The following is a 25,551-nucleotide window of genomic DNA, read 5'->3' as shown; positions in this document are numbered from 1 at the left end:
TGTTGCCGCTATAACAAAAAATACTAAAAAGTACGGAACCCTCGGTGGGCGAGTCGCACTTGTCCAGTTTTTTACTGCATTACTATTTCAGTATATTTCTTTCGACGAGGAACCCTGAAACAGAGGGCTGTTAAATTAAAACAGAAAAAATATCAAAGGATCATTTTGCTGTAAAGAACCGAGTTTTGAGCAAAAGGAAATTTTTTAATAAATAATTTATTTTCTTTTGCGTTAAGTTCTAGCGCGTCCGATTATTCGTGCGAATACAATTATTTGAAACCAATTCATATAATAAAACGTGTTTTTGACGACCGGCCTAGTGGGTACCCTGCCTGTGAAACCGATGGTCCTGCTGGGTTCGAATCCCGGTAAGGGCATTTATTTGTGTGATGAACACAGATATTTGTTCCTGGGTCTTGGGTGTTTAATATCTTATTAAATATTGATCCTAGCGAAAAAGTGTATGAAATATTTTTGAAATGGGTGTTTTCTATGTGTAGTATATGTCGCAGGCATTTTGTAAGAATCCGCCGTTTACAAACGGCGCCGTCATATTATAAACGCGAAACGGTTAGTGCGCTTAATAGCGTCAACGTCAAACGTTGTAGGTTTCGTTAGGGTAACCATGGCTTAAAAAAAACCTTAAACTACACAACTTAACTAGAACTACTTTTTAGTTTTTAGGTATTTATTATTAATGTTATTTGTGATAGTTTTAAGTTGTCATGAATTAAATACAATTATTGTTTACATGATATAAAATTGAAATGTTAATTAGAAATAAATATGTTTTACTAGATAACGAAGATGACTCCTAGATATGTTATATCTTTTTGTATGTGAATGTTTGGTTTTTTGTTTTAACCGTCGGCTTGGTAGCGTGGTCGGGGTTATTTGCTATATTTAAAATATTGGTCATCGGCGTATTGGGATAGCTTGAGACCTCGTATGCTGTCGTGAGTCGTGAGTATAGATATAACATATTGATCATATAATATTGTTTATGTGCAATAAAGTGGCATACATACATACATACTAGAGCCTTGCTCAAATCACTACTGAACCCTAGTTAATAGTTCCTTCACCCGCCCCTAATTTTCCCCGGTAAAAAGTTGTTAGGCCCACGGCTCTTTAATTAAGCATCTAGTGGCCATAATTAATAACGTCGACTTGTGAACGTTCTGTACACCCTGAACCTGGCAGTGGCTCTTTGTTCAAACACTTGGCGGAAATCACAAACGGTTGACCCTCTGAATGAACGCCGCAGGAGTTTTGCTTTAAATGTTGTTTATTTAACGTGTAATTAAGGCTTTTTATAATTAATTTCGGTAAGATGAAGAGACTTTAAGGAGATGGAAGGCATACGATATTATAGGATGTCTATTATACATACAAGTCTTGCTAAAGCTGTGTAATGTCATGTGTAATACCTATTCGCCTAAAATTTTGATCTCAGATTTACGCATTGTTGCTTCGAATTTTGTGTCATATTATCCTAAGGACGAGCTAAAGGAAGATTCACTCTAGAATGGTCAGTTTTCTATAGAAGCATCACTGATCACTGATCACCTGTCATAGAAAACGGAAAGCGAAAGGTGTCGGAAGCCTCGGCCCGGGCCCGGACCGTTCTAGCATGAGTCATCCTTAAAGCTTAAGTCAAGTCGAATCATTTTGTGAATTAGGTAACAATAACAAGTAGGTTCGCTAATGCGCGGACTAATTACGCGGCATGGGATCGATGGGCGGGTGCAGATCAATCATGCGTGTTTCATGCTCCACGCAGGCGGCCGCTCCCTGACTTTTACCATTTAGGTACAACGCTCCTTTACATAATGCTGGGATATATCATACTTTGCTTCTAACTCCGTTAAAGAAAGCATACACAGCCTTTAATGGTTTTATTTTCTTTTTCCGATTTCAATTGTAGGTACATCGCTTATCACGTCGAGTTTATATAACGAGTATGTAAGTAAAAAAGTATACTATTTTCTCAAAAACAGCACAAAAAGTCTGTTAGTTTAAGGCAGATATATCTAACCTGCGCGCCGAGGTGTTGGTCCTCGAGAAATGAGTAGCGATGAGCGAGTATTTTCTTTGGTTGAATATTTTGTACTAGAAAAACTTCTGTGCCAGTGTGAACAGCCAGACTATACCTATTACCTACTTGAACGACCTATTTTTTTAAGTCATACTGAATATACGCCACTGTATTAATGTTGGATCTAAATAATGAGTTAGGTAAATTTATTGACTATTCGCAAAAATCTCCACCACCTTTTAGAAATAACCAAAAATCAGTAATCTTATTAAAAAAGTTGGTTGGTTTGGTTGAGAATGGCGCTAATGTATTTTACATAAACCAAGATAGTCTTATTTCTTCATTAAGCAGGCCGAATTAATGAAGAAGCTATGCGTATCTATGTAAAATAGTGCTAAACATAGTATGAAGACTGTACAATGTACGGTGTACATACGGCTCATGAATCTTATTATTTTTAAGGTTCTAAAATATATTTACCCCAACCGCAGTCGAGAATCTATTAATTCACGACCTTGCCTCAATCATCCGTCAAGCTCAATCACCGTAACGCCATAAATAAGTTAGTTCGTCTCAAACCACAAGATCCAAAATGCTTAAGGCAAACGGGACTCCATAATTTATCAGCTTTTGTAAATCGACTTGCTCTATCCGATACCCATCGCGTGAACTGGCTCGGTAATACGTTCGCGGCGAATCGATGATGTGTTCAATAAAAGAGATCAGTAACAGTCGAGTAATAATGACGCTTATGAATAAACCATGCCTAGAGTAAAGTGCAGTACTCGCCATTGTTCGATAAGTTTTTTACTGATAATAACATGGTTTTATTACCGTTTTTAGTTGGATAATTCTTTTCACGTATTCTTCGTTGCAACGTTTTTTTTAACACATCGGTGGCAAATAAGCATACGGTCCGCCTGATGGTAAGCAGTCACCGTAGCCTATGGACGCCTGCAACTCCAGAGGTGTTACATGCGCGTTGGCGACCTTTTAAAAACCTGTTCACTCCTTTTTTGAAGAACCCCATACTGTAGACCCTCGGGAAAACCTCGGAAGGGAGTTCATTCCACAGCATTCCGCGGGAGGAAATTCCTCTTAAACCGCACAATACGCGACCATTTAGGTACTAGGTCGTGAGGATGAACACCCTGTCGACGGCGAGCGGTGCGGTAATAAAAAGCGGCCGTTGGCATCATGTCAAACAATTCTCATTATTGGCGACGAAAAACTATACTTATTGTAACATTGCCCTTAAGCAAACGTTGCGCTGTTCCATTTTCCCGATATTTATGAAATTCTCCACCACCCCTTGTTTGTGTTGTTGCGCAAACTTGCACAGGGGTGTTGATATGATGAATATGATGACTCTGCACTATCAAGCTACATAGTTTTGTACATTTCATTCTATGGAAGGAACGCAGATAGTAAACGCTTCCGTTTTAGCAAATTAAATAACCTAAGCAAACTTCTTTACGAAATAAAGACTGTATTCACTGTTCACATACGTACGCGCAAAATAATGAAAATAGATTACTTCACATTGCAACTGTCTGAAGCACCTATCTCAATGGCGGCGTTATCGAGCTCAGCGGCTAATGAAATTTGTAGCACCAGGTACGAGTCGAAGCGAGGATTACAGCAATTGTCCCTAAGTTTAAGACGACGGCGGTTATTTCTCGCCGGTGGGGACGTCGCAATCCTCTTGATGTATTTGCGTAGAAAAGTAGACATTTATATTTTTCTAGCAACGAATATGTACACCTAGGCCAGGGTACTTGAAGGTCTCCTGTTCAACTGGTTGTAACTTTGTCAAGACTCCACGCAACCCACAAGCTTAAAATAGTTATTTTTAATAGTTGCTCAAGAAGTGCTACTTTACATAGCTGTTTAGCGTTCGTAAAGTTGGTTTTCGCGAAATAGTGCTTTTTACTTTTCCAGCTTTTTAAAATTTTATTCTGACCTGAGATTTTATGTACACTTGCAACATTCTGAATCTGGGACAGAAGGTAGTTAATGAATCCTGCAGGAATAAGTAAAATCAACCTCGCTGTTTGCTGAAGCTAATATAAAGATCAACATTGTGCGTGAGACTGTGCCTGAGGACAACCTTTTTTCAGATTAGCCCTAGGTGAATCACTATACTGTATACAAGCATCCAGCTAATGGACGGATCAACCCTTGGCCAAGTAAACTTTCCACTCGTGTCCACTTCCGACACCAAAGGGCAATTTTAAATTATACTTCCTAATCAGTACAGACTACATAGCTGATTTCATTTTAAAATAAAAAGTACTTAAATTCAAAACTTATTAAAACTATTAAACTTTGAGCAGAGGTGAATCAAATTGTTTCTTCAAACTGCGTAAAAGATTAGTAAATACGTGTATTTATTTTAAATTTAACGTTTAAAAAAGAGTTATAAAACTACTTTACCGTGATTTATTTTGGATAAATATAATTCAGTTAACGATAGAGCTGTAAATCAGCCTGAGTAAAAACAAATAAACAAAGAAATACCTTTCAAACAGGGTAGGATTAGAGATCACATCACTGAGACTTGTTTCATTCCAAGGGGGGGTACGGAAAATATTTTCACGTCAAAGGGGTCGCGTTATGAAGAAGGTTGAAAACACGTTCAATTTTTTCTCCATTTAGAGGTCTAGAAGGAGTAAAATTTGTGAAAATGTGGTCCCCGATTACATTTTCGATATAAATTACGCATACGGGATGCTGATATTGCCATTAGATTTTATGCGAACAGACGCATGTATTATACTAATAATCCGCAACTAACACGATTAGCAATTATTGTCGTTGTAGGTACAGTACGTTACACTAATACCACATATAACACAACCGCATTTGCAGCCTATTCAATTATTATAGTTGTTATCATGTACGTAATTTTCGATGAGATTACATTACAGTAAAATGATTGTGTATCATATCATATCATATCATTTATTCCATTGTAATCATGTTCATTTGTACATACTGGTCTTACATATTGGTCAAGTAGGTACATGGTACCCTGCTAGGGTGTACAATATTGGATCTTAAACTACTTATCAAAAATTACATTTCAATAAAATCGATTAAATATTCTAGAGCAACATTAATGACTCATCTCCTCTAAATTTCAATGCATCCATGTAGGTAACAACAACTTAAAGCTTCATTTAGTTGATTGGAAATGTTAGGTTTGGTAAATGACGACTGAAAGAATATGATAAATTTTGACTATCAATCTGCTATGTTGTATTCACGTATCAGCGGACGATTTGATCGTTTTACATGAAATTGTGCATCCTCAGCCATAAGAAACCGGGAATTTGTCAAGGCGACAGCACGTACATCACCGGAATCGATCGACACCTCGAGCCGACTCCACAGACCGCTAGTTCAGCTCTTAATTTTTAAAATTTTTACCCGTCTACGGACCGCGTTATAATTTTAGTGGTGTATGTATGTAATCTGGATTATAAAATTGTTCGAAGTGATTGTATGCTAGATGATACTATGCGAAAGGTAATTCCCAAACGACATTTCTGTCAAGTAACATTATGCAATACAAAAATGTCAAAAAACTTTCTGCAACACCATAGGGAACCATTTACCATATATAAGCATAGAATGCCGTGCTAATTTAATAAAGTACAAACAGTGAGTTATTGTCTCAATTTCGCCACGTACCTACCTGCTGAAACCCTCAAGACCGCATTTTCCCTATTGCCGTAACATCACATCTGTTCTGTTTCCCCCGCCTCGCCTGGGCGGAAACGAAACTTTGTTCCATATAGTACATTGTGATACAAGTGTGCTACGTTGGTCATTTTACACGAGGCGATATTGTGCAAGCGATCTGAAAGCGAGCGCGCAATAAGAAAGCCGATGTGTGTAATGACCAATACACAATTGCACACGCGTTTCATACGACGTTTTTCAACACACTTGCGAGGAAAAAAATAAAATTTACATATGAATAAAATTTTAATTGTTAGAACAGTAAAAGTACAAAATCTGTCATATTGCCTCCCGCCGCCCCCTCGACCCGCCGCTGGAGGCCGGGCCCCGGTCGGCGGGGCGCCGGCGCCCTCCAGTCCTTGTTGTAAAAGCTATTCGACCAATAGCGTTGTTGACATAATGTTGAATTTTGTAACTAAATCTAGTTAAATAGGTATAAAATGAGGAATAAATTTAAAACAAAAAAAATGGGAATAATAAAGAAATACAAGACCTCAGTTTCAAAATTTTTTTTTAACATTAAAAAGAAATGTGGTGCCATTCGATTCCCTACATTTTATTTAAAATAATATTGTACAGCTACAATACACAAACGACACCGACAAAATCGCAATTTCCTTGTTTTCCATACATTGAAACGGCTTCTAAGCAATAGCGACGTTACATCGTGACGTCACGATGTATTGCCATTTTGTTAGGAGCGTTTCGTCAGTAAAGGGCGGGTGCCAGACTTTGACCGTCATTTAATTTTGTGACTTTTGTATTGCTTTAAAGCAATGGGTGCCATACAGACATTTCATCCTCAAAACAAACCTGATCGACTGATACGAGTACCATTAATTAAAATTTGTCAACTACCCTATTAAGAAGGTCTGTCCGTCTCCATATGTATTATTAATTAGCAATTAGTAACAATCATAACTTTATCGGATTATCATACATTACGGCACAAGTGCGATAATATGATGAAAAAGCACGCATGCGTAATATTTCGGATTAAATATAGCCAAAGAGGATATAATAGGATAGAGCGGTACTGTCATAGTAAATTTTGTAACCACAGTAAATTCACTGCCAACTATCGACACACGATTAAAAACTAAAAATAAAAATATCAAAAAAAATATTTATATATGGATAAATGTTTTTTTTTTGCAATATTTGCATTAATTATTTTTATATGATTTTGACCCATGTTCTTTCACTGATATGCGTTAAAATTGTTAAATAACAAACAAAACCGTCAACGCCATCTATACGACAGTAGGCCAAAGCTAGTGGCGCCCTCTGATCGAGAATCAAATTTTCTTGATTTCGAGGCACGTTTTTTCCTTAGCCGGTATCCATCTATTACGGAGTTATATCTATCTTTGATACAGCCTAAAAGCGGTTCAATAAGTTACACGTTACGAGCAAGTGCGTTGAAAAGATTACACAGGTGGCACACAGTAGCGCAGTACCATAACCAATACCAACTTGTTTGTGAAGTTTACACTACTCCAATACCGTACGTACCGTTGCAATCCTTGAATAATACTGTACAAATAAATGATAGAAGTTATGGTTTTATTAAACCATATGGTGGTACTATAATTTCGGTCGGGTGTTAAATTTTTATACGCGTAATTATAATCATCACGTACTTTATGCCCACTTTCCACTGCGAGCGGAACGAGCTCCGTACGGAGTCCGTTTAACTCGCAATGGCGAACTGCATATAAGTGCTTCCACTGAATAAGAGTGAGCGGAGCGGACTAAACGAGTTCAAAGTGTCACAAAAGTGGTCGCAGAGTCGAGCGGATTCCGAGCGGAGTCCGCTCGACTCGCAACACTGATTTTCATACAAGTACATCCATCGCGTGCGAGTAAGCGGACTGAGCGAGTTAAAATGGGTCCGCTGCGTCATGGCGTCGCGCGCTAGTTTTGAACGGACTCCGCTCAGACCCCCGCCCCCTCCAACCATCCCTACCCCTCTGATACTGGCTGCCACGTTACTCCGCAAAGTCCGCATCTAATGGAAGCTCACAAACTCGCTCATCTGACCCCAGCCTCATTTCCAGCCTCGCTCGCTCCGTAAAATCCGCTGGCAGTGGAAGGCAAATGCTGAAACTCTTTTTTAGTGGAAGTGCACAGCTAATTTCCTCCGGTCAGCTCGGTTCGCTAGCTCCGTTTCCACTCATACCCTTTTTTAGTGGAAAGCCCGCATTAATCATTAATTGATCTCAGGCAGCACACCACCTCGTGTGTACTTGCAGACTGCAAGTTGCAGTCATACTCTGTTCGAATCGAATCCGAAATCGATCACTCTTTTTCATGCCAGTAATGAGGTAATGACTGGCACTTATTAATTAGTGCATTTTATGACTCCGGTGTGTAATAATACAGGGTGACTTAGGGGTCGTGTAGCAAGAGAAGAAGACATCATACAGAAACATGTCGCGCGAGTGACTAAAAATACGTGAGTGAAACCGCTAAGTTAATATAAGTTACATCATACAGAATTCAAAGATGAGCCTCATAAAGTATAACTGTTTATCACCAATAATGATGATTATTTTTCAGATGACAAGTAGAAAAAGCCATTTTTGCATACAATTTGGTCACCCTACTCAATGTGACGTCTTGTCGCTTTCCATACAGTGTATGTCAAAAGTCATAGGGTGACCATGATATGATTACTTAGCATAAGATTAATTTTACTTGAAAAATTAGAAATTTTAAACTAATTTTCTTTTAATCAAATACTACCATATGATAATGTGGATCATTTACAGTCAGAAAAAGTGGTTTTGGATCACGACCCAGAAATCACTGTATACTCAATTCTAAGAAGTACGTACAAAGTAGTTTGCAGTCCAAATACCGTTCTACCGATATCGATGGCTAGCTGTATGGTATGCACTGCACCAGCAATCACGTCACTGTGCGGTGGGTACTGATCCAGAACACGCGATAGGTCCACCCACAATGCAGTCATTATAGCATCTAATACCGCACCCATAAGGCCAATTCTTGCAAGTTCTGACGCTACAAGCCGCGTTAGGTGCTTTATATGTAAATAGGACAGCGTTTACGGGCTTTCATGATTTGTTGAACTTTTACGTTCGATCTTGCATTACAATTTCGCGTATAAGTAGAGCATTGGCTTAGCGTGTAACATGAACGTCTGTAAAATCATTTACACATATTATAAAATGCTTGAAATGTAAGGTAATAATATCCGAATGTAAGAGTGTACCTAGTACTTAGCTTTTCATAATAATAGCTTGTTGCGAATGCAACATTATTGTACAAAAAATATTACCAATGCAGTAGCTACACGCAGCCGTTGGGCTAAGTTAGTATTCGGATTAGGAGCGCTCCACACATTTTGTATCGCAGCCAATAAAATTAGAGGCACCTAAATTTAAACCACCTTTTATACTAGTATAGGGTATTTGACTACTAGTCAAATCAGTTTCTTTTTTCGAACTGTCAAAACGGTTTTGCTACTATGGAATTTATATGAAACACTAGCATGTGACGTCACAACTCACAATCAAATTACCTACTCTCTATAGTTTTATACAGGTTTTAACATAGAAATTGTGTCTAAAAATAACTGCTGTTTCCGTTTCTCTATTAATCTTCTGGTGCTTTATTTCATGCATGGTGTAAAATAATTTATTTTAAATACAGTCAAATACCCTATTCAATTTTGCTAAATCACTAATTCATCATCTTTCATACCATCGACACACCTCTTCTGCACTTAACCGTTTTGTCAAGAACCCCCTTGTAAACCAGTACCTGTTTGAAGAATATAATCAGTTTACTACAAATCGAAGCATTTTATTTGAGTCTTCGTGATCCTGACCTGCACGGCGGCTACAAACTTTATTAATGGTTACTTCATCTCATCCCATACCCCAAATACAAATACCACTAGGGCCACTGCCTTCCATTTCTAAAGCTAAATTTCTTTGATTCAAGTAAGGCTTTTTTTTATACCACGTCGGTGGCAAACAAGCATACAGCCCGCCTGGTAGCAAGCAGTCACCGTAGACTACAAAGGTGTTACATACGCGTTGCCGACCCTGATAATATATAGGATATATGGGATACATCCATCCAACTATTTATGTTTTTTTAGGGTTCCGTAGCCGAATGGCAAAAAACGGAACGCTTATGGATTCGTCATGTCTGTCTGTCTGTCCGTCCGTATGTCACAGCCACTTTTTTCCGAAACTATAAGAACTATACTGTTGAAACTTGGTAAGTAGATGTATTCTGTGACCCGCATTAAGATTTTCACTCAAAAATAGAAATAAAAATTTGGGGGCTCCCCATACTTAGAACTGAAACTCTTTTTTTTTTCATCAAACCCATACGTATGGGGTATCTATGGATAGGTATTCAAAAATGGTATTGAGGTTTCTAATATCATTATTTCTAAACTCAATAGTTTGCGCGAGAGACACTTCCAAAGTGGTAAAATGTGTGTGTCCCCCCACCCCTCTAACTTCTAAAATAAGAGAATGATAAAACTAATAAAAATATATCATGTACATGCAAACTTCCACCGAAAATTGGTTTGAACGAGATCTAGTAAGTAGTTTTTTTTTTAATACGTCATAAATCGTAAACCGCAATTTACCTTTCACTCACGTTTCACATAAAAATACATTGTTTAAATTGTGTAATGTACGGAACCCTCGGTGCCCGAGTCCGACTCGCAGTTGGCCGGTTTTTTTAATGTAAAATTCGTTTTCGTACCTGTGTATTTTAATGTCTAGGATTTATATCTACTAGAAAGAATAGAGCTTCGACACAGTGCTAAAAAGAGGATTTTTAACACATTTATTGTCAAGAACCCGCTAGGTGCTAGGTGGGTTCTTTTGTATAGGAAACGGGGCTCTTAGCACTGAAAGTGTTAAAGCCTCGCCAAAATGTACCTACGTGTGACATTGCATTACATACAAAAACCGCTAACCGTATGCTTATTTGCCACCGACTTAGTATGAAATAAAAGCGAAGTATGAGAGACTAAAAATGGCTGATCAAGCTTGTAATGTGTGACAAACACGTGCCGTGATAAAAAGCAACACTTCCATTCAGGACGGATTCCCGAAGCGAGTACACTTGATTGCCTGCCAAGGTCTGCTACACAATCTCCTATTATTATTACCTATGGTTTCCCTCTATTGTATTGTATTATTGTTACTTTACATGGAACAAACATTAAATACGTTGCGCTGTTAATACGAGGGTCAAACGAATGTGAAAAGTTCAGTAAGTCAAGTAGAAGTTATTTCAAATCATGATAAGCCATATTTTAAATTAACAATTAAAGTCACGTATTACCTATCTAATCAAGGTTTACTTGCCATCAATATTAAAAAAGTATTTAAATTACTTGATCTCTTACTTAAATTACTTGAAGCGCTGGTGGCCTAGCTGTAAGAGCATGCGACTTGCAATCCGGAGGTCGCGGGTTCAAACCCCGCTCGTACCAATGAGTTTTTCGGAACTTATGTACGAAGTATCATTTGATATTTACCAGCCGCTTTTCGGTGAAGGAAAACATCGTGAGGAAACCGGACTAATCCTAACAAGGCCTAGTTTCCCTTCTGGGTTGGAAGGTCAGATGGCAGTCGCTTTCGTAAAAACTAGTGCCTACGCCAATTCTTGGGATTCGTTGCCAAGCGGACCCCAGGCTCCCATGAGCCGTGGCAAAAATGCCGGGACAACGTGAGGAAGATGATGATATAAATTACTTGATCTCGTGTTTTTAGGGTTCCGTACCCCAAAAGGAAAAAACTTATAGGATCACTCTGTTGTCCGACCGTCCGTCTGTCTGTCTATCTGTCAAGACCCTTTATCTCGGGAACGCGTGGAGGTATTAAGTTGAAACTAAAACCATATACTCGTACTCAGGTCTACAGCCCCTGAAAGCTGTTAAAAAACAAACTTCTAAGTTGACGTAAAAAAAAGATAGGTACGGCCGTTTATGCCGCAAAAACGTATATTTCGACACTCAAGGGAATCAAAATTTATAGGGTTACTTCCCGTTGACTTATAACTAAATATGATGGCAAGTAATATCAAGCTTAGAAATAAATTAAAAGTAGAAAAATTCACTGTCTTGGCACCAAGACCGTACCCAAAGCAGCGAATAAATAATAACATCAATAATAAGTAACATCGCATATAGCATTAATATCGTTAATATATCGTCAATAGCAATTGTTCACAGACGTTTCTGTTTGATACAAAATTAATTTAGGCAAGTAATATCGTTTTACACTACAAATACAGGGAAAAAACTCAAAACTATAAATTAAAAACTGTAATAGATGTCATATATTAAAGAAAAAGTGACGAAGCCCTCCAGTGGTGAAGGCCGGATTCGAACCGGCGTCTTTAGCTATCGCGGCTAACGCCATGAACCCCTAGGCCACCCCGCCACGGCGGTGCCCGTCCGAATTTCTCGACTATATGCCATCTTAGTAAGACTAGGCGTCTTTGACCAGCTCTAAGGACAAGCAGTGCGCGCTTGCGCGTTCATGGCGTTAGCTGCGATAGCTAAAGACGCCGGTTCGAATCCGGCCTTCACCACTGGAGGGATTCGTCACTTTTTCTTTAATATATGACATCTATTACAGTTTTTTAATTTATATATAGTAGTGTGACTACTTAAAAATACAAATCAAAATATTTAATAAAATAATTTGATTTGTTCCCAAACATGTTCAAAACTATAAATATATAAAACCTAAAAAAAGTTAAATTTGTGCAGAACCCTCGGTGGTCGAGTCTGACTCGCACTTGTCCGGTTTTTAGGGTTCCGTACCCAAAGGGTAAAAACGGGACCTTGTTACTAAGACTCCACTGTCCGTCTGTCCGTCTATCCGTCTGTCTGTCACCAGGCTGTATCTCATGAACCATGATAGCAAGACAGTTGACATTTTCACAGATGATTATTTCTGTTGCCGCTATAACAACAAATCCTAAAAAGTACGGAACCCTCGGTGGGCGAGTCCGACTTGGCCGGTTTTTTAAATATTATCCGTGAGTTCCGTGACTAGTTGTAGATGGGGAATATGAACGTGAGCGATTCATTGTTGGCCCTGATGTTGAATGTACTTACTGATACGGAGGTAACCAAATACTAGTGATACTATTATGTCATGTTATCACTTTTTATAAATCTAAATGTCTCTACGAAAGAAATGGACTTCGCCGACAAAAGAATTGAGATCTATATGGGTGCCAAGTTCCACTTCACTTGGGATGTAATTAAAGTTCAGGATTTGACGTGGCGAGTTTTTACGTACAGTCTAAATTATATGTCTATGTTACGGAATGTATATGTATACAATACTTCCTGACATGTACTAGAATCAACAGGTAAGTAAGTATATACGCTCCAGTTATTGAAGTTCAAGATCGAAATGTATTATTTAATAAAATACATACATATTTGGAAAACCATCGACGGGTGAATGCAGGGAGGGGTAGGGGGCGATCGTTGAACTCGTGAGCGTGCGCTACCAAGACGCGTTAGGGCTGCCACACTACTTAATGATAAACTATTTTTTATCCGGCAGACACGTCTGCAAACGATACAATTTTTTGTTAATAAAGGAAAAATAAAAATTCTGCGTTTCGAGCAAGATTCGAACTTGCAACCTTTTGGAACACCTGTCTAATTTTGGTGTTATTTGTTTTAAAAGGCTAGCAAAATGTAAAAATAATGTTAATCACTCACATTAAAATGGAGTACATTTTTTTTTACATGCAAACTGGTACTACATGGACCATTACTTTACCATTTTTTATCAAAGTTAAAAGCACTACTTAGCTAAAATGTACTTTGCGCACTTCAAACAGCTACGTAAAGCCCATAGACCAGCTCTTCTAAAACTATTGTTTAAATAAGTATATTCGTTGAAAGTTGTTGACAAACTTTTTAATCTTTGCTTCCACAAGCCACGTATTCACTATAAAAAAAAAACATTATAAACAGTGGCCGTAAAGAAAATATATAATACTCAGTACGAAACAATGTTTAAAGACAAAATTGAATGGACGTGGCTAGACTATAGACACGAAAGATACATCTGAGAATGTCAATAGCTAGACTACAAATTGTTCGAGAACAACAATGCTCAATTGGTAGATTACGCTCAGCTCGCGGTCGACAGCCCTAGTGCAAACAACTATTGTTCACCCGGATCTACGGTCGCTCTACATCCAGCTAAACCACTACATTTGACTACATTTTTTTACAAGCTATTACTGAGTGGCAAATGTGGCAATTACATTGAACGATTCTTAGACGTGCATTGATAACCGTGATCGAATATCATCATTACTTAATACTATTTTTAAATACTATTTACTACTACTACTACTATTTAGTTACTTATTTATATTTATTTATTTTTATTTTTATTTACGATTTAGTGTTAAGCTCGAAGCCATTATATGTGCCATTTTCAACCAAAAGAGTACTTCTTGTCGGTTGTCAATAAGGCGCTATTTCAATATAGCTTCAATTCGAAATCAACCTTATCGACAAGCGACAATGTGGTACCTTTTGGTTGAAAACGTCATGTATATTAAGTAACTTCTAAATAAAATAAAATAAAGATTTTAATTTGACAGATTTTTTTATCCTACCTCAATTTTTATCATAAGTAATGTTTGATACAGACTTATTTTATTAAATATGTTTGATATATATTTAATAAAATAAGTTTGTTTCTATACTAACTAATGTTGCCATGATCGATGGTAAGCAACTGCTATGTTTTAAAATTTAGTTTAATACCCCCTGTGCCCTATTTAAACTTGTGTCGCTACCTCACCTCACTACTACATAGTGAAACAAATATTTAGTATTGACCAAAACTACATAAACAAGAGGAAAAGTGAACAAACATTGTGAACAAACAGAAAGAATTGAAAAGAGTAGGAATTGTTTGAACAAACGGTTGGACTGAAATTACTGAAAGATATCCGTCATGTACAAACAGATTGTTTGTTTGTTTGAGTCGACGTAACTCAATCTGGTACTCATATCTTGCGATTTTATTAGATTATTTTAAACCGGGTCACTCACGTATTATTAAGTCGAATAGCTCGACATGCGATTTTATGTTTTTATATTTGAGAAAAATATTTCGTCATATCTATAAAGGAATTAATAAAATAATTAATAGAATAAGTAAGTGGCACTTAACTTGATTGGCGACAGAATTTTCGATATTGCGCTGTTCTTTTTCTTATTACCAAGGCCAGGCGAATATTGTACATACGGGAAAGTTTTGTCAATGATTTTATAACCATCCAGGAGGCCAGTCCGTAGTTGCAAAGATAAATATCTCAGACGCAAGCCTAACAGAGATTGTTTATAGAGCAAGTTAACGTTAGCTGATTATTATGCTCTGAGGTGAGTGAGAATGTAGTGAAACTTGCTTAATTAGTTGTAGTTTGAACGTTGTGATTAATGTGTGTTATGACGAGTTCATCTGGATATAATTAAACTACAATGTTTATATTTAATGCTCTTCGAATACGTACCACTTTAATTCAATTTATAGTATATTTTATTTCAATTCAACCTAATAAGCGAACAAACTAAGCGAATTCGCAAGGAATAATGCCCAAAAGATTGATAGTCATAGGCTACCGTGGCATCTTTATATTACCCTTTTAATATGTAGTACAATTATAAACTGAAATGACATTTATTTCAGTATATAATTTATATAGTAGAGTTTTTTGCCTTAAATAAAAATAAATTAAAGTATTTTCTGTAAATAGTTTAATTTGTTCTAATACTTCTAACAGTATGTAGTACAATGTCAATGGATTAAAAAAAGACCCAATGAGCGGAACACAGAACAAATAAACATGGAGAGTAGACACACTACGTTAAATCCATTTACACATATTGTGTTCTGGAGTAGGGGCCGGGACTATTCAAATAATCGGGAATAGGATGCCGCGGGTGGTGCGACGACACAAGCGAACTAACAAAGTAGGTGAATAGACTGAATAGTGGAAACAAGTTCATGGTCAATATCTACATAGCATGCTCCTGTAGAAGAGTAGACAAAAAATAATAATAATAATAAATCAACAATTAAAATTGTTGATTGGTTATAATATTGTCTTCGGTTACCGCGATAGTTACTCATGAAATAAAACTATGAAAACGGATTATATCGCGTATATTGAATTTATAATACATCCCGACGTTTCGAACCCTTTACAGCGTTCGTGGTCAACAGGTGACTGCGGAAAAACTACAAAGTGCAAAAATACCCACATACTAAAAATAAAGAACCATCATAGACTATAAACTTTAAGGCTGGTTGTACATGCAACCCTGATACCCTCCTACAATTTAGGAGGGAATTAAATCTTCTCGGGTCCGAGGTGTAGGGTTAGAGCCGGCGTAGTTTTTATCGCGTATATATCGCGTATCGCTTGGTGCGGTTTCTGTCGCGTCGATCATGTTTGATGGCACGATCATTCCAGTATCTAAACAAGTGAAAGATCTCGGCCTTGTTTTAGATCCAAGCCTTACCTGGAATTACCAAATCTCAGAAGTTAGTCGGAAAGTCTGTTGGACGCTGCGTAATCTCTACAAATTTAAGAATTTTCTCCCAGTAGGTACTAAAAAACTACTAGTGCAGGCTCTAGTTTTGCCAGTCATTGACTATGCGGACGTGTGCATGACTAACTCGCAGGAGTACCTCAATAAACTTGACCGTCTCATTAATAATGGCATACGTTTTATTTTCGGCCTTCGCAAATACGACCATGTTTCTTTCTATCGACGTCAGCTCAACTGGCTTTTCATCCGTCGGCGTAGGTCCCTTAGAATCCTGAGTATATTATTTTCCATCTTCTTCGAGCCTTCTACACCAGGATATCTTAAATGTAAATTCACTTTTGTCGCCCCCCGTCCAGGCTGTGAACTGCGTTCCTCCCGCTCACTCAAACTCTCCATCCCTTCTCACCGTACTGGTTTTATGTCCAACTCTTTCGCCGTTGAGGCAACCCGTCTCTGGAATTCCCTCCCTCTCTCGATTCGACAAGCCCCAAGCAAACCTGTTTTTAAGCGTCTACTCCGCAAGCATCTTCTGTCAGAAGAATTTAAATAATGTTCTCCATCTTGTATGTACTAATATATTATGTATTAGTTTATTTTTTGTATATCATATAAGTATTAGTATTTAATTATAATTTTGTTACTTTACTTTATTATGTTTATATATATATATATACATAATATTTGACTTTTTTTGGTTCTATTTCTCGTCATAATTCATGAATCTATCCTGCACCAACATTTATGTCTCTGTTTGACCTAATGGTTGACTGGTAGAGAATGCCTTTTGGCATTAAGTCCGCCATTTGTACATTTTTCTTTGCTTGTGCAATAAAGTTTAAATAAATAAATAAATAAAAGATGCGTATTCGTAAACGAAGACAAGTCAATAATAATCGGATTGTTTGTCGACGATGGACTGGTCATAGGAAAAGACCGAAAAAAGATAGACTGCATATTGAAAAAACTTGAAACTAAATTTGAGATGAAAAGAAATGAAAATCCAAATACTTATCTGGGTATGGAAATTCATAACTCCAAAGAAGGAATAAGGTTGACGCAGAAGACCTATATTAACGATATTTTGGAAAAATATAATATGAAAGATGGGGAGTCTTCTGTATCTATCGACCAGAACGAGACCTGACATTGTACAGGCTGTCAATTTAGTAAGCAGAAATGTTGAAAACCCGACTAAACAAGATGTCATAAAAGTGAAGAGGGTATTCAGATATTTCGTTGGAACTAAAGAGAAGGGCATACTGTTTAAAAGAAATAGCCTGTTGGAAATTATAAATGCTTACTCGGACTCTGATTATGCGGGAGACCCGAAGACGAGACGAAGCACATCTGGCTCAATACTTATGATAGCAAATGGACCTGTTTCATGGGCATCCAAGAGACAACCCATAGTGGCCCTTTCATCTTCCATCAATTGCTGCAGCAGAATGCTGTAAAGAAGCGTTATACCTAAAATCGCTCTTAAAGGAAATTACAGAAACAGAAGTAAAAGTAAATCTGCATGTCGATAACCAAAGTTCGATACAGCTTGTCAAATCTGGTTCCTGTAACAAAAGATCGAAGCATATAGATGTACGATACCATTTCATACACGAACACTTCGTGCAAGGGTTGATTGATATAAGCTACTGCCCGACAGAAGTACAGTTAGCAGACATAATGACAAAACCATTGGCTAAAGTGAAGTTTGCTAGACACTGTTAAACGTTAATGTGTGGATAGTGCCATACCGCAGCCACATGAGCATCCATCAGGAGAAGGTGTTGGAAGGTGCTGGCTGCAGGACTGTCTATGGTCATATTTGAATGTGACATATAAAGGAACATTGTTTTTTCATTTTGTGATGTTTTAATATCAATGGCGTTAACATGTAACAATTCTCTCTAAAATAAATATACTTTATTATAGCATCAACTAATGCTTATTCTTTAATCACTGCTTTCCACCATCACTCCTAATAGTATATTTTGGTAACTAAACTTAAAACCCTAACAAACAAACTAGGTACCTAATCAATAAAGATCAAAAAAGAAATAGATAATAATTTTATATTATTTAACCTCACATTTTCATATTTATTTTATTTATTTTTGTTTTATATAATTTAGTTTTGTATTATAATGTCACGAGTTAAAATTTATAATAAAAGCAAAAGTAAAATATTTTTTATTAAAAAACTTAATGTCAAGCTTGATGCACATTTAATGGTAGAGCCCGTAAATCCCAGGGAAGTAGTAAATCAGTGTCCATTTATTATTTATGCTCCCTAACAATTTATCGAGTTCCAGACACCCATGACAATACCTCCACAAATGAAATGAAACCAGTGACCATCAATTTCTTTCATATATAGGTACTCGCTTAATGTGGACGTGTAACGTCCTTAATAGGTATTTAAGTATCTAATTCGTGCATCGCAAATGCAAGAATTAGATTAACCAAATCCATGTATTACCTTCTACCGGTTAGTTACCTACCCACATACCTGCCGCAGTGGCGAATTGTGGCTTTGGCCTTTGGTCGCTTCCTTAATTATAATTGGAAGGTTTTTACATTTTCTAGTCGCGACAACACCGTTACTACTGGTAGCCATTCTCCAGACATGTTTCAATGGGACGTTCACAGACGCAGGCGACAGCATTCTTGTTTGTAGAATATTTCCGAAATCGCCTCGGCTGGCGTGCGCCCGATATCGGCCCTGAGGCTTGTGTGTCAGTAGCAGAATAAAATTGGAACTGCGAAGGTAACAAAGGTTATGTCGGACGTATAAGCGATCATGCTACGGATTTTGATTAGCTAATAATTTCTATAAAGTATTACCGGGCGATTACGCTGAGTTTTCTCAAGTGTTTCACAAACGAGTGTTTCTGTATAATAGACCGAAACTGGATTAGCTGCTGGCTGGGTGGCGAAATAAAGTGATACTATTTCTCTTGGCAACAAAGAATTCCTTTATAGTCGGAAATTGGGTACAAAATGACTAAAATCACTCTCGACTACAAATGGCAGGGCCGGCTTAATGTATAATTCATGTTTCTTGCTCCGAACGTCCGTTTTTGGCCGAAAAGGGACTTAAATTGACCGTGAATCGACACTCATCCTCCTTTCATTTGCAATATTGAAACCTGATTAATTTATGGGGAAACAGATTTTGTGTTTGTTGCTAGTTAAAATCAATTGAGATTAATCCATTTTAACTTTTCTTTTTCTAATTGAAATGGAGCAATTGCTTTTCTAACTTTTGCTTAACTTGGAGCCGACATTATTAGTTGGTGTTTGTAAATACTTATATAAATATCTTGTATATTCCCATGTTTAAGCCCCTATGAAGATACGAAGACTCATGTAAATCTGGATACACGATAACGTCTATATTATCTATAGGTAGCTAAACCGTATCCATAAAATATTATCTTCCAACAAATAACAACAAAAAGCCAATTGCCAAATAGGTAAGAGGACAACAGCTGAGTGCAGCAGCTGCTAGTGGCGTATTAGCAAAGTTGTCCGGTCACGAGTCCGTAACCCGCTTTTAATGACATTCGTAATAGCTACCTTTACTACACTACAAAAGAGTTTTGGGAGATCATATTGGCTAGGGGAGTTGAAGTTAATATAATGACGGCATTGTGGCCTTTCTGAGAGAGGACAGACGACCCTAAATAAATAAGATTGAGGTTAGCTGAAGCTGAAAATATCCTTCTATGAAAAGCGTTCCAAAATGTGTGTACAGTCAGTATCAATAGTAGCGCACAAAACAACGCACCAAAAGTATATGCCACCCTCGAATACTGTTCTAAATAGAGATATACTAATCGCGTTCAGTATCTGCAACAATTTAATTGTTCTATATATAGAGATATTTGTATCTCTGTTTGTTAAGCTTTCAGAGTAATAGATACTTTTGATTTCACGCTACTTATTGATGCTGTACAAATTGAGTATTCAAGTACATCTTACATCGGATTGAAAATTAAAATAGATAGTGTGTATGTCCTTAAACTACGTCCAACTAAAAGAGAGGTAGGGCATAGATAGCGATAGAGGTGTCATCTCACTCGAAGCTGTAGCAGCCCAACTGGGGAAATACCTCCACGTTACAGAAGAACGCTGCCATAATACCACTGCTGCTTACTCTGTAGGTATGTAGTGTAGTGTTGTGTTCTTGATGATGAGTAAGGTTTCTAGTGCTCCCCAAGATGAATCCTTGTAAGCTCGGCAACGATTTATTCGATAGATTTGTAAGTGCCCATTTGCTGCGGTGGCAGCCTAACATTAGGCGGTCCGCGTGCTTGTTTGCCATCGTCGCCGTCGTGTTAAGTTCCGAAGGGTTAAATTCAATCATATCGCATTTGTTTTTAAGTACATACTTGATTGCAGTTATAATGTGGGTACATATTAATGTTACCTCACGGATCAGTCAAAGAGTTGGTATTGTCAACAATTGTTACAAATGGACGCACTATGATAATTATAATGTTCCACAAAACTTAAACATTCGGGGACTTGACATTATTTATTCTATTATTTGACACCGTAGGGTCTGTTATTAGTGTACAAGAAGATACCTCACCTGGGTCTGTTGCGGAAATGCACGGGGCCCATGTGGGCAGCAGCACTAAAGTTGTCTCAACTAATCTATATTAAATATTCATTATTACTCCGCAAGTTTTATACATAGCCTTCTCGTTATATGCTTGAGTGGGTTGATGTAGTTGACGTTATGCTTATGACTTATTGTGTGACGTGGTAGATAGGGGTTGACAAATAAATCAACAGGTACAACTTAAAATATACCTAGATCAGAAAATAAACAAGATAACTAAAAATTTATTTTTAAAGAAAATTCATGGTCGATTAAGTCCACACAATCGATTTTAGTAGGCGCTGCGTGGGTATCAATAGTTTTATTGGGATCAGTTTAGTACAACATTCTCGTACACGAATTTTATATTTTTTTGTTGGCATATTTTATACCTAACACAAGACAATATTAAATTTAAATCTTGAACAATATTGGTAGCATTCGTATGTTTGCCAAAACATTAATGCTGTAAAGGTATTGCCATTAAGTGTTTGGGAGATTATCCCCGGCTTATACTGGCTCTGTAAGTACCTATTCTTTTGTGCCTTAAAAGATCTTAAGGAGTAGCTTTCCGATTAAATCGGCGTCATGTATTACCGTCTCTTTGAACAGACAAAATTAATCGGAAACTTAATGGTAAATTCCAAACATACATAGGCTGTGCATAATCAAAGCCGGGGATTTTAGACAGATTTATTGGGCTGTGGATATATAGGTAGTAGATTGTTAACCAAGGGATGAAAGGCACCATTTCAGTCTCGGAGCGGGTGCCTTTCACCCGAGTTAAACACTACTTTTCGTTTCAAATACGAGGAAAGTAAAATACATGTGCATTTAAAAAAACATAGCTATAAAAAGTATAAACTTCAGTAGTATTTCTTGAGGGTACTCTCAATTAACAATTTAGGTAAAATATCGTTACTTATGGAATGGGTAGTTAATTATCAGAATGGAAATTGTAAAATTAATTCATTTAAAACCAAAATTTTTATCGTTTATCATTAAAAAAACATACTTTGAAAGTACAGTGCTCTAGAGCAGAAACGTATCATTTTCTACACACTTTTTAGAACAACAACCACCCAATCTCAGAGCATGAGAAATGAAAAAAAATTACGAACTCAGTATGACGACCCTATAAATCATTCGGTTCTAAGCCGTCTTTCCTAAGTACTTATAGCCTACAGTTGGAACTCGATATTTACAACTTTTTTCTATTGTTACAGAAAATACATTCACCGTAGTAGTGGAGAAGGACGGCCGAGGCCTAGGTATGTCAGTGTGCGGCGGAGGAGGCCTAGTACGGATCCGGCGGTTATACCCGCCGCAGCCAGCATGGAAGACCGGCAAGCTAGCCCCCAAAGATCTCCTGCTCGCGGCCAACGGCGTGCCGCTCGCTGGGCTAAGCACTTATGTAAGTGTAGCTGAGAAAAATGCTGGGCCTTAAACCGTCAATGAGACCGTGATGCGAATCCCATAGTCATCCCATTAGGTTCACCTAATTAATTTTTGCTTATATTTTTTATACTATAACGTTCTGGTATCGAACGTATATACCTACTGTCTTAGTACCCACATTACGTAACGTATTCTTTGGAACCGCTAAATGGCTTTAATTATGATCGGTTGAAACGAACCTCGAGGCCAATTCGCACCTATATCATACATTTATCATTTGCGCGTGCATTTTGCTCATTTTGTTCGTATATGCATTGGCGCGAACGAGACACACGGGCAAATGATAACAAAATCACGTAATTTTGAAATCAAAACTTAACTTTTAATTGGCTTCCTTGCATGTACTTGTACTTATTACTACCATTTGATGAGTTACTTTCAAAGTGCGAGAATTTTAGGAGTGAATGGTTAGGCAGTAGGTAATTCAATCACTTACTTGACATAGGAATAGATCCTTGAGACTGTTAAGTAAGAAACATATACTAAAATTATAATATTACAAAATTAAAACTAAAGTTAAACCTAGAAATATAATGGAATGGTTTAATCACTTATACTTATGAATATCGACGTATGGAATAGGGATATTAAAATTATTTAATCCATAAATAAATCCCACAAAAAGATGTATTTTAATCAAGGTCAGATTCACAAGTTCATTTATAATTAAACCTTTCGAAGATCAATGGCGTAAATAGAAGGGAGGGAATGAATCGGGACTAACGGGTCCATGTTAAACGTACTCTTACATTAATATTTAATCTGAGCTCGAAACTCCCGTATTTTATCGCAGATTTTCCCTTAAATCACAGTATTTATTGAAGTAAAACTTCTTTAGGCGCGGCTAGAGGATCTCAGTTTTTTTTTTCTGACGGAAGTAACGCTCAGTAGTGACACACGCACAATAGGACACACGTCAAAGTGCCAACATAGCGATAAACGTCAAAGAAGTTTTACTTTAATCGCGCGTAAAGATTACACGCACACACTTTTTTTTAAATTAGGAAGTAGGTATGTTAGCCCGCACTCAGATATGGCGTAGCGCGGCATGTTTGATGATTCGTTTTAATGATAAGGAAAAGACTCCTTGATGTCGGTAGGTATAAGAAAATGTTTTCCTTGCGCTGTGTATACGTAATTCCAGTCAATTGGACTATGTTAAAACATAATTTATCAGGAGTTAACGTGAAAATTGGTAAGTTCCTTAATAAATCATTTGGTAGTTGGTGTAGTCACCTAGTTATATAAATCATCATATCAGCCCTTTATCGCCCACTGCTGAGCATAGGCCTGGCCTCTCTTCCAGTACGCCACTTGTCCCAGTCCTGAGCTAATCTCATCTAGAAGTGACCCGCAATCTTCCGAATGTCGTCCACCCAAAGAGCCAACATATATTATATAATGCATGTAATGATCTTTATTCGTAACTAGATAGTTTAATTCTTCATACATAATGTACTTATAATTAATGTTGTTACGCCTATAAAACATACAAAAGTATTAAAGAAGTAATATGAGCTTAGTATTATTGAAGAAGACAGAATTTACTATTAACTTATATAAAGTGTTTTTAATATTCGGAATGGTGTCAATGTGAAAATTTCAACTATCTAGCTATCACGGTTCATGAGATACAGCCTGCTGACAGACAGACAGCGGAGTCTTAGTAATAGGGTCCGGTTTTTACCCTTTGGGTACGGAACCCTAAAAATGAACGATATGAAAACATATGTTATGAACGATCAAATTCGAAGTCGCAGAACGCTGGAGTCCAAACTACAAAATGTGTCTTAATGATTTAAATAGTGTCTGAAAAATTATAATATGCAGAATCTTATGTCTAGAAAGTGCGTCGCCAATATTACACAAATAAATAGTTATGTGTTACATAAATAGTACAGGTTGGCCAATGCGTATGTTTTTTTTGAGCAACGTTTTTTTTTATGATATAGGAGGCAAACGAGCAGACGGATCACCTGATGGTAAGCGATTACCGCCGCCCATGGATATCCGCTACACGAGAGGGGTTGTAAGTGCGTTGCCGGCCTTTAAGATGGAAGTACCCTCTTTTCTTGAAGGTTTGAAGGTCGTATCAGTCCGGAAATACCGCAGGCGTATGAGGCGACAGGCGTATGAAATCTAACAATATAAACCCTAAAAATATAAACATGGAATCATCTTGAAAATGTCATTTGTTGAAGCACCTTTGCTGGTCCATAGGCTAGCTTTTAACATAAAAACTTTTATGAAAACACCGACGCGGGCGGGTCGGGACAAAACGTAATAAACTGTAAAATGTCCACCACAAAGTTGTATAAAATTGCATGTTGTTTTTACACGTGTTTTAAAAGCATTTCACGGTAACAGGTACGCTGGGTAAAGTGAAACAAATTTAATTTGCATAAGTGTTGTATACGTATAGTTTAGGTACAGCATAGAACGTTATGAGCTTTTATTGTTAGCGTAACGTAGCACATATGTTAACCTGTTTATCACTAAGCTTCCGTGTAGGGGCAATGGAGATAGGAAAAGGATGTACCAAAATGTAATCAAAATGACCCTAGTGTTTAATTAAATTGTAACAGTGGGGGAAAATGAGAAAGTATAGGAGATAACCTTAGTTATTTATTAGGAAACAAGAGGTCGATTTAAAGATGAACAAAATTACATTAATAGATATTCAGGAAAAGAATGTTTGAATGTAGGTATACTGTAGACGTAGGCTAGGATCAACTAACACTCATTGGACCATTTGTTGTTTTTAATAAAATAATAAAATAAATAACTCCGTATAAGATGAGGTGTATACTGTAGTAGACTACCTACTGAAATAGACAAGCGCACATATATGCCACAAAACATCGGTATCCGTCACCGCTTTGCTAATCGATCTGAAATTCTGTCAATACGAGTTTGTATGAAATCTACCGCTGCGGGGTGAGGTAATTTCATTCGAAGCTAGGTTATAACACCCCCCTCCCTCATAACTAAACTTACTTAACTACCCTTTTACTTAATTAACAGCAGCCCTCCCATAGCCTAAACTAACATAATTGATACATAATTACCCGTCTACCCCAGTATCAAAGATGCAAG

The 25,551-nt window shown here is 37.3% G+C and overlaps 1 protein-coding gene across 3 annotated transcripts in view; it reads left to right on the top strand.

Moving 5' to 3' along the window:
* The window catches only part of LOC134741803 (uncharacterized), a 154,848-nt gene that overhangs the window by 92,608 nt on the left and 36,689 nt on the right, over positions 1 to 25,551 (top strand). For all 3 annotated transcript variants that reach the window (XM_063674710.1, XM_063674716.1, XM_063674703.1), the window contains exon 4: positions 22,224 to 22,411. In XM_063674710.1, the coding sequence (XP_063530780.1) occupies positions 22,224 to 22,411 (188 nt within the window). The remainder of the gene's footprint in view (positions 1 to 22,223; positions 22,412 to 25,551) is intronic.

This window comes from Cydia strobilella, chromosome 1, assembly GCF_947568885.1.
Source record: "Cydia strobilella chromosome 1, ilCydStro3.1, whole genome shotgun sequence".
Classification (NCBI taxonomy): Eukaryota; Metazoa; Arthropoda; class Insecta; order Lepidoptera; family Tortricidae; genus Cydia; species Cydia strobilella.
Note: the sequence above shows the minus strand (reverse complement) of the source record. Positions and strands in the feature narration are given on the sequence as shown.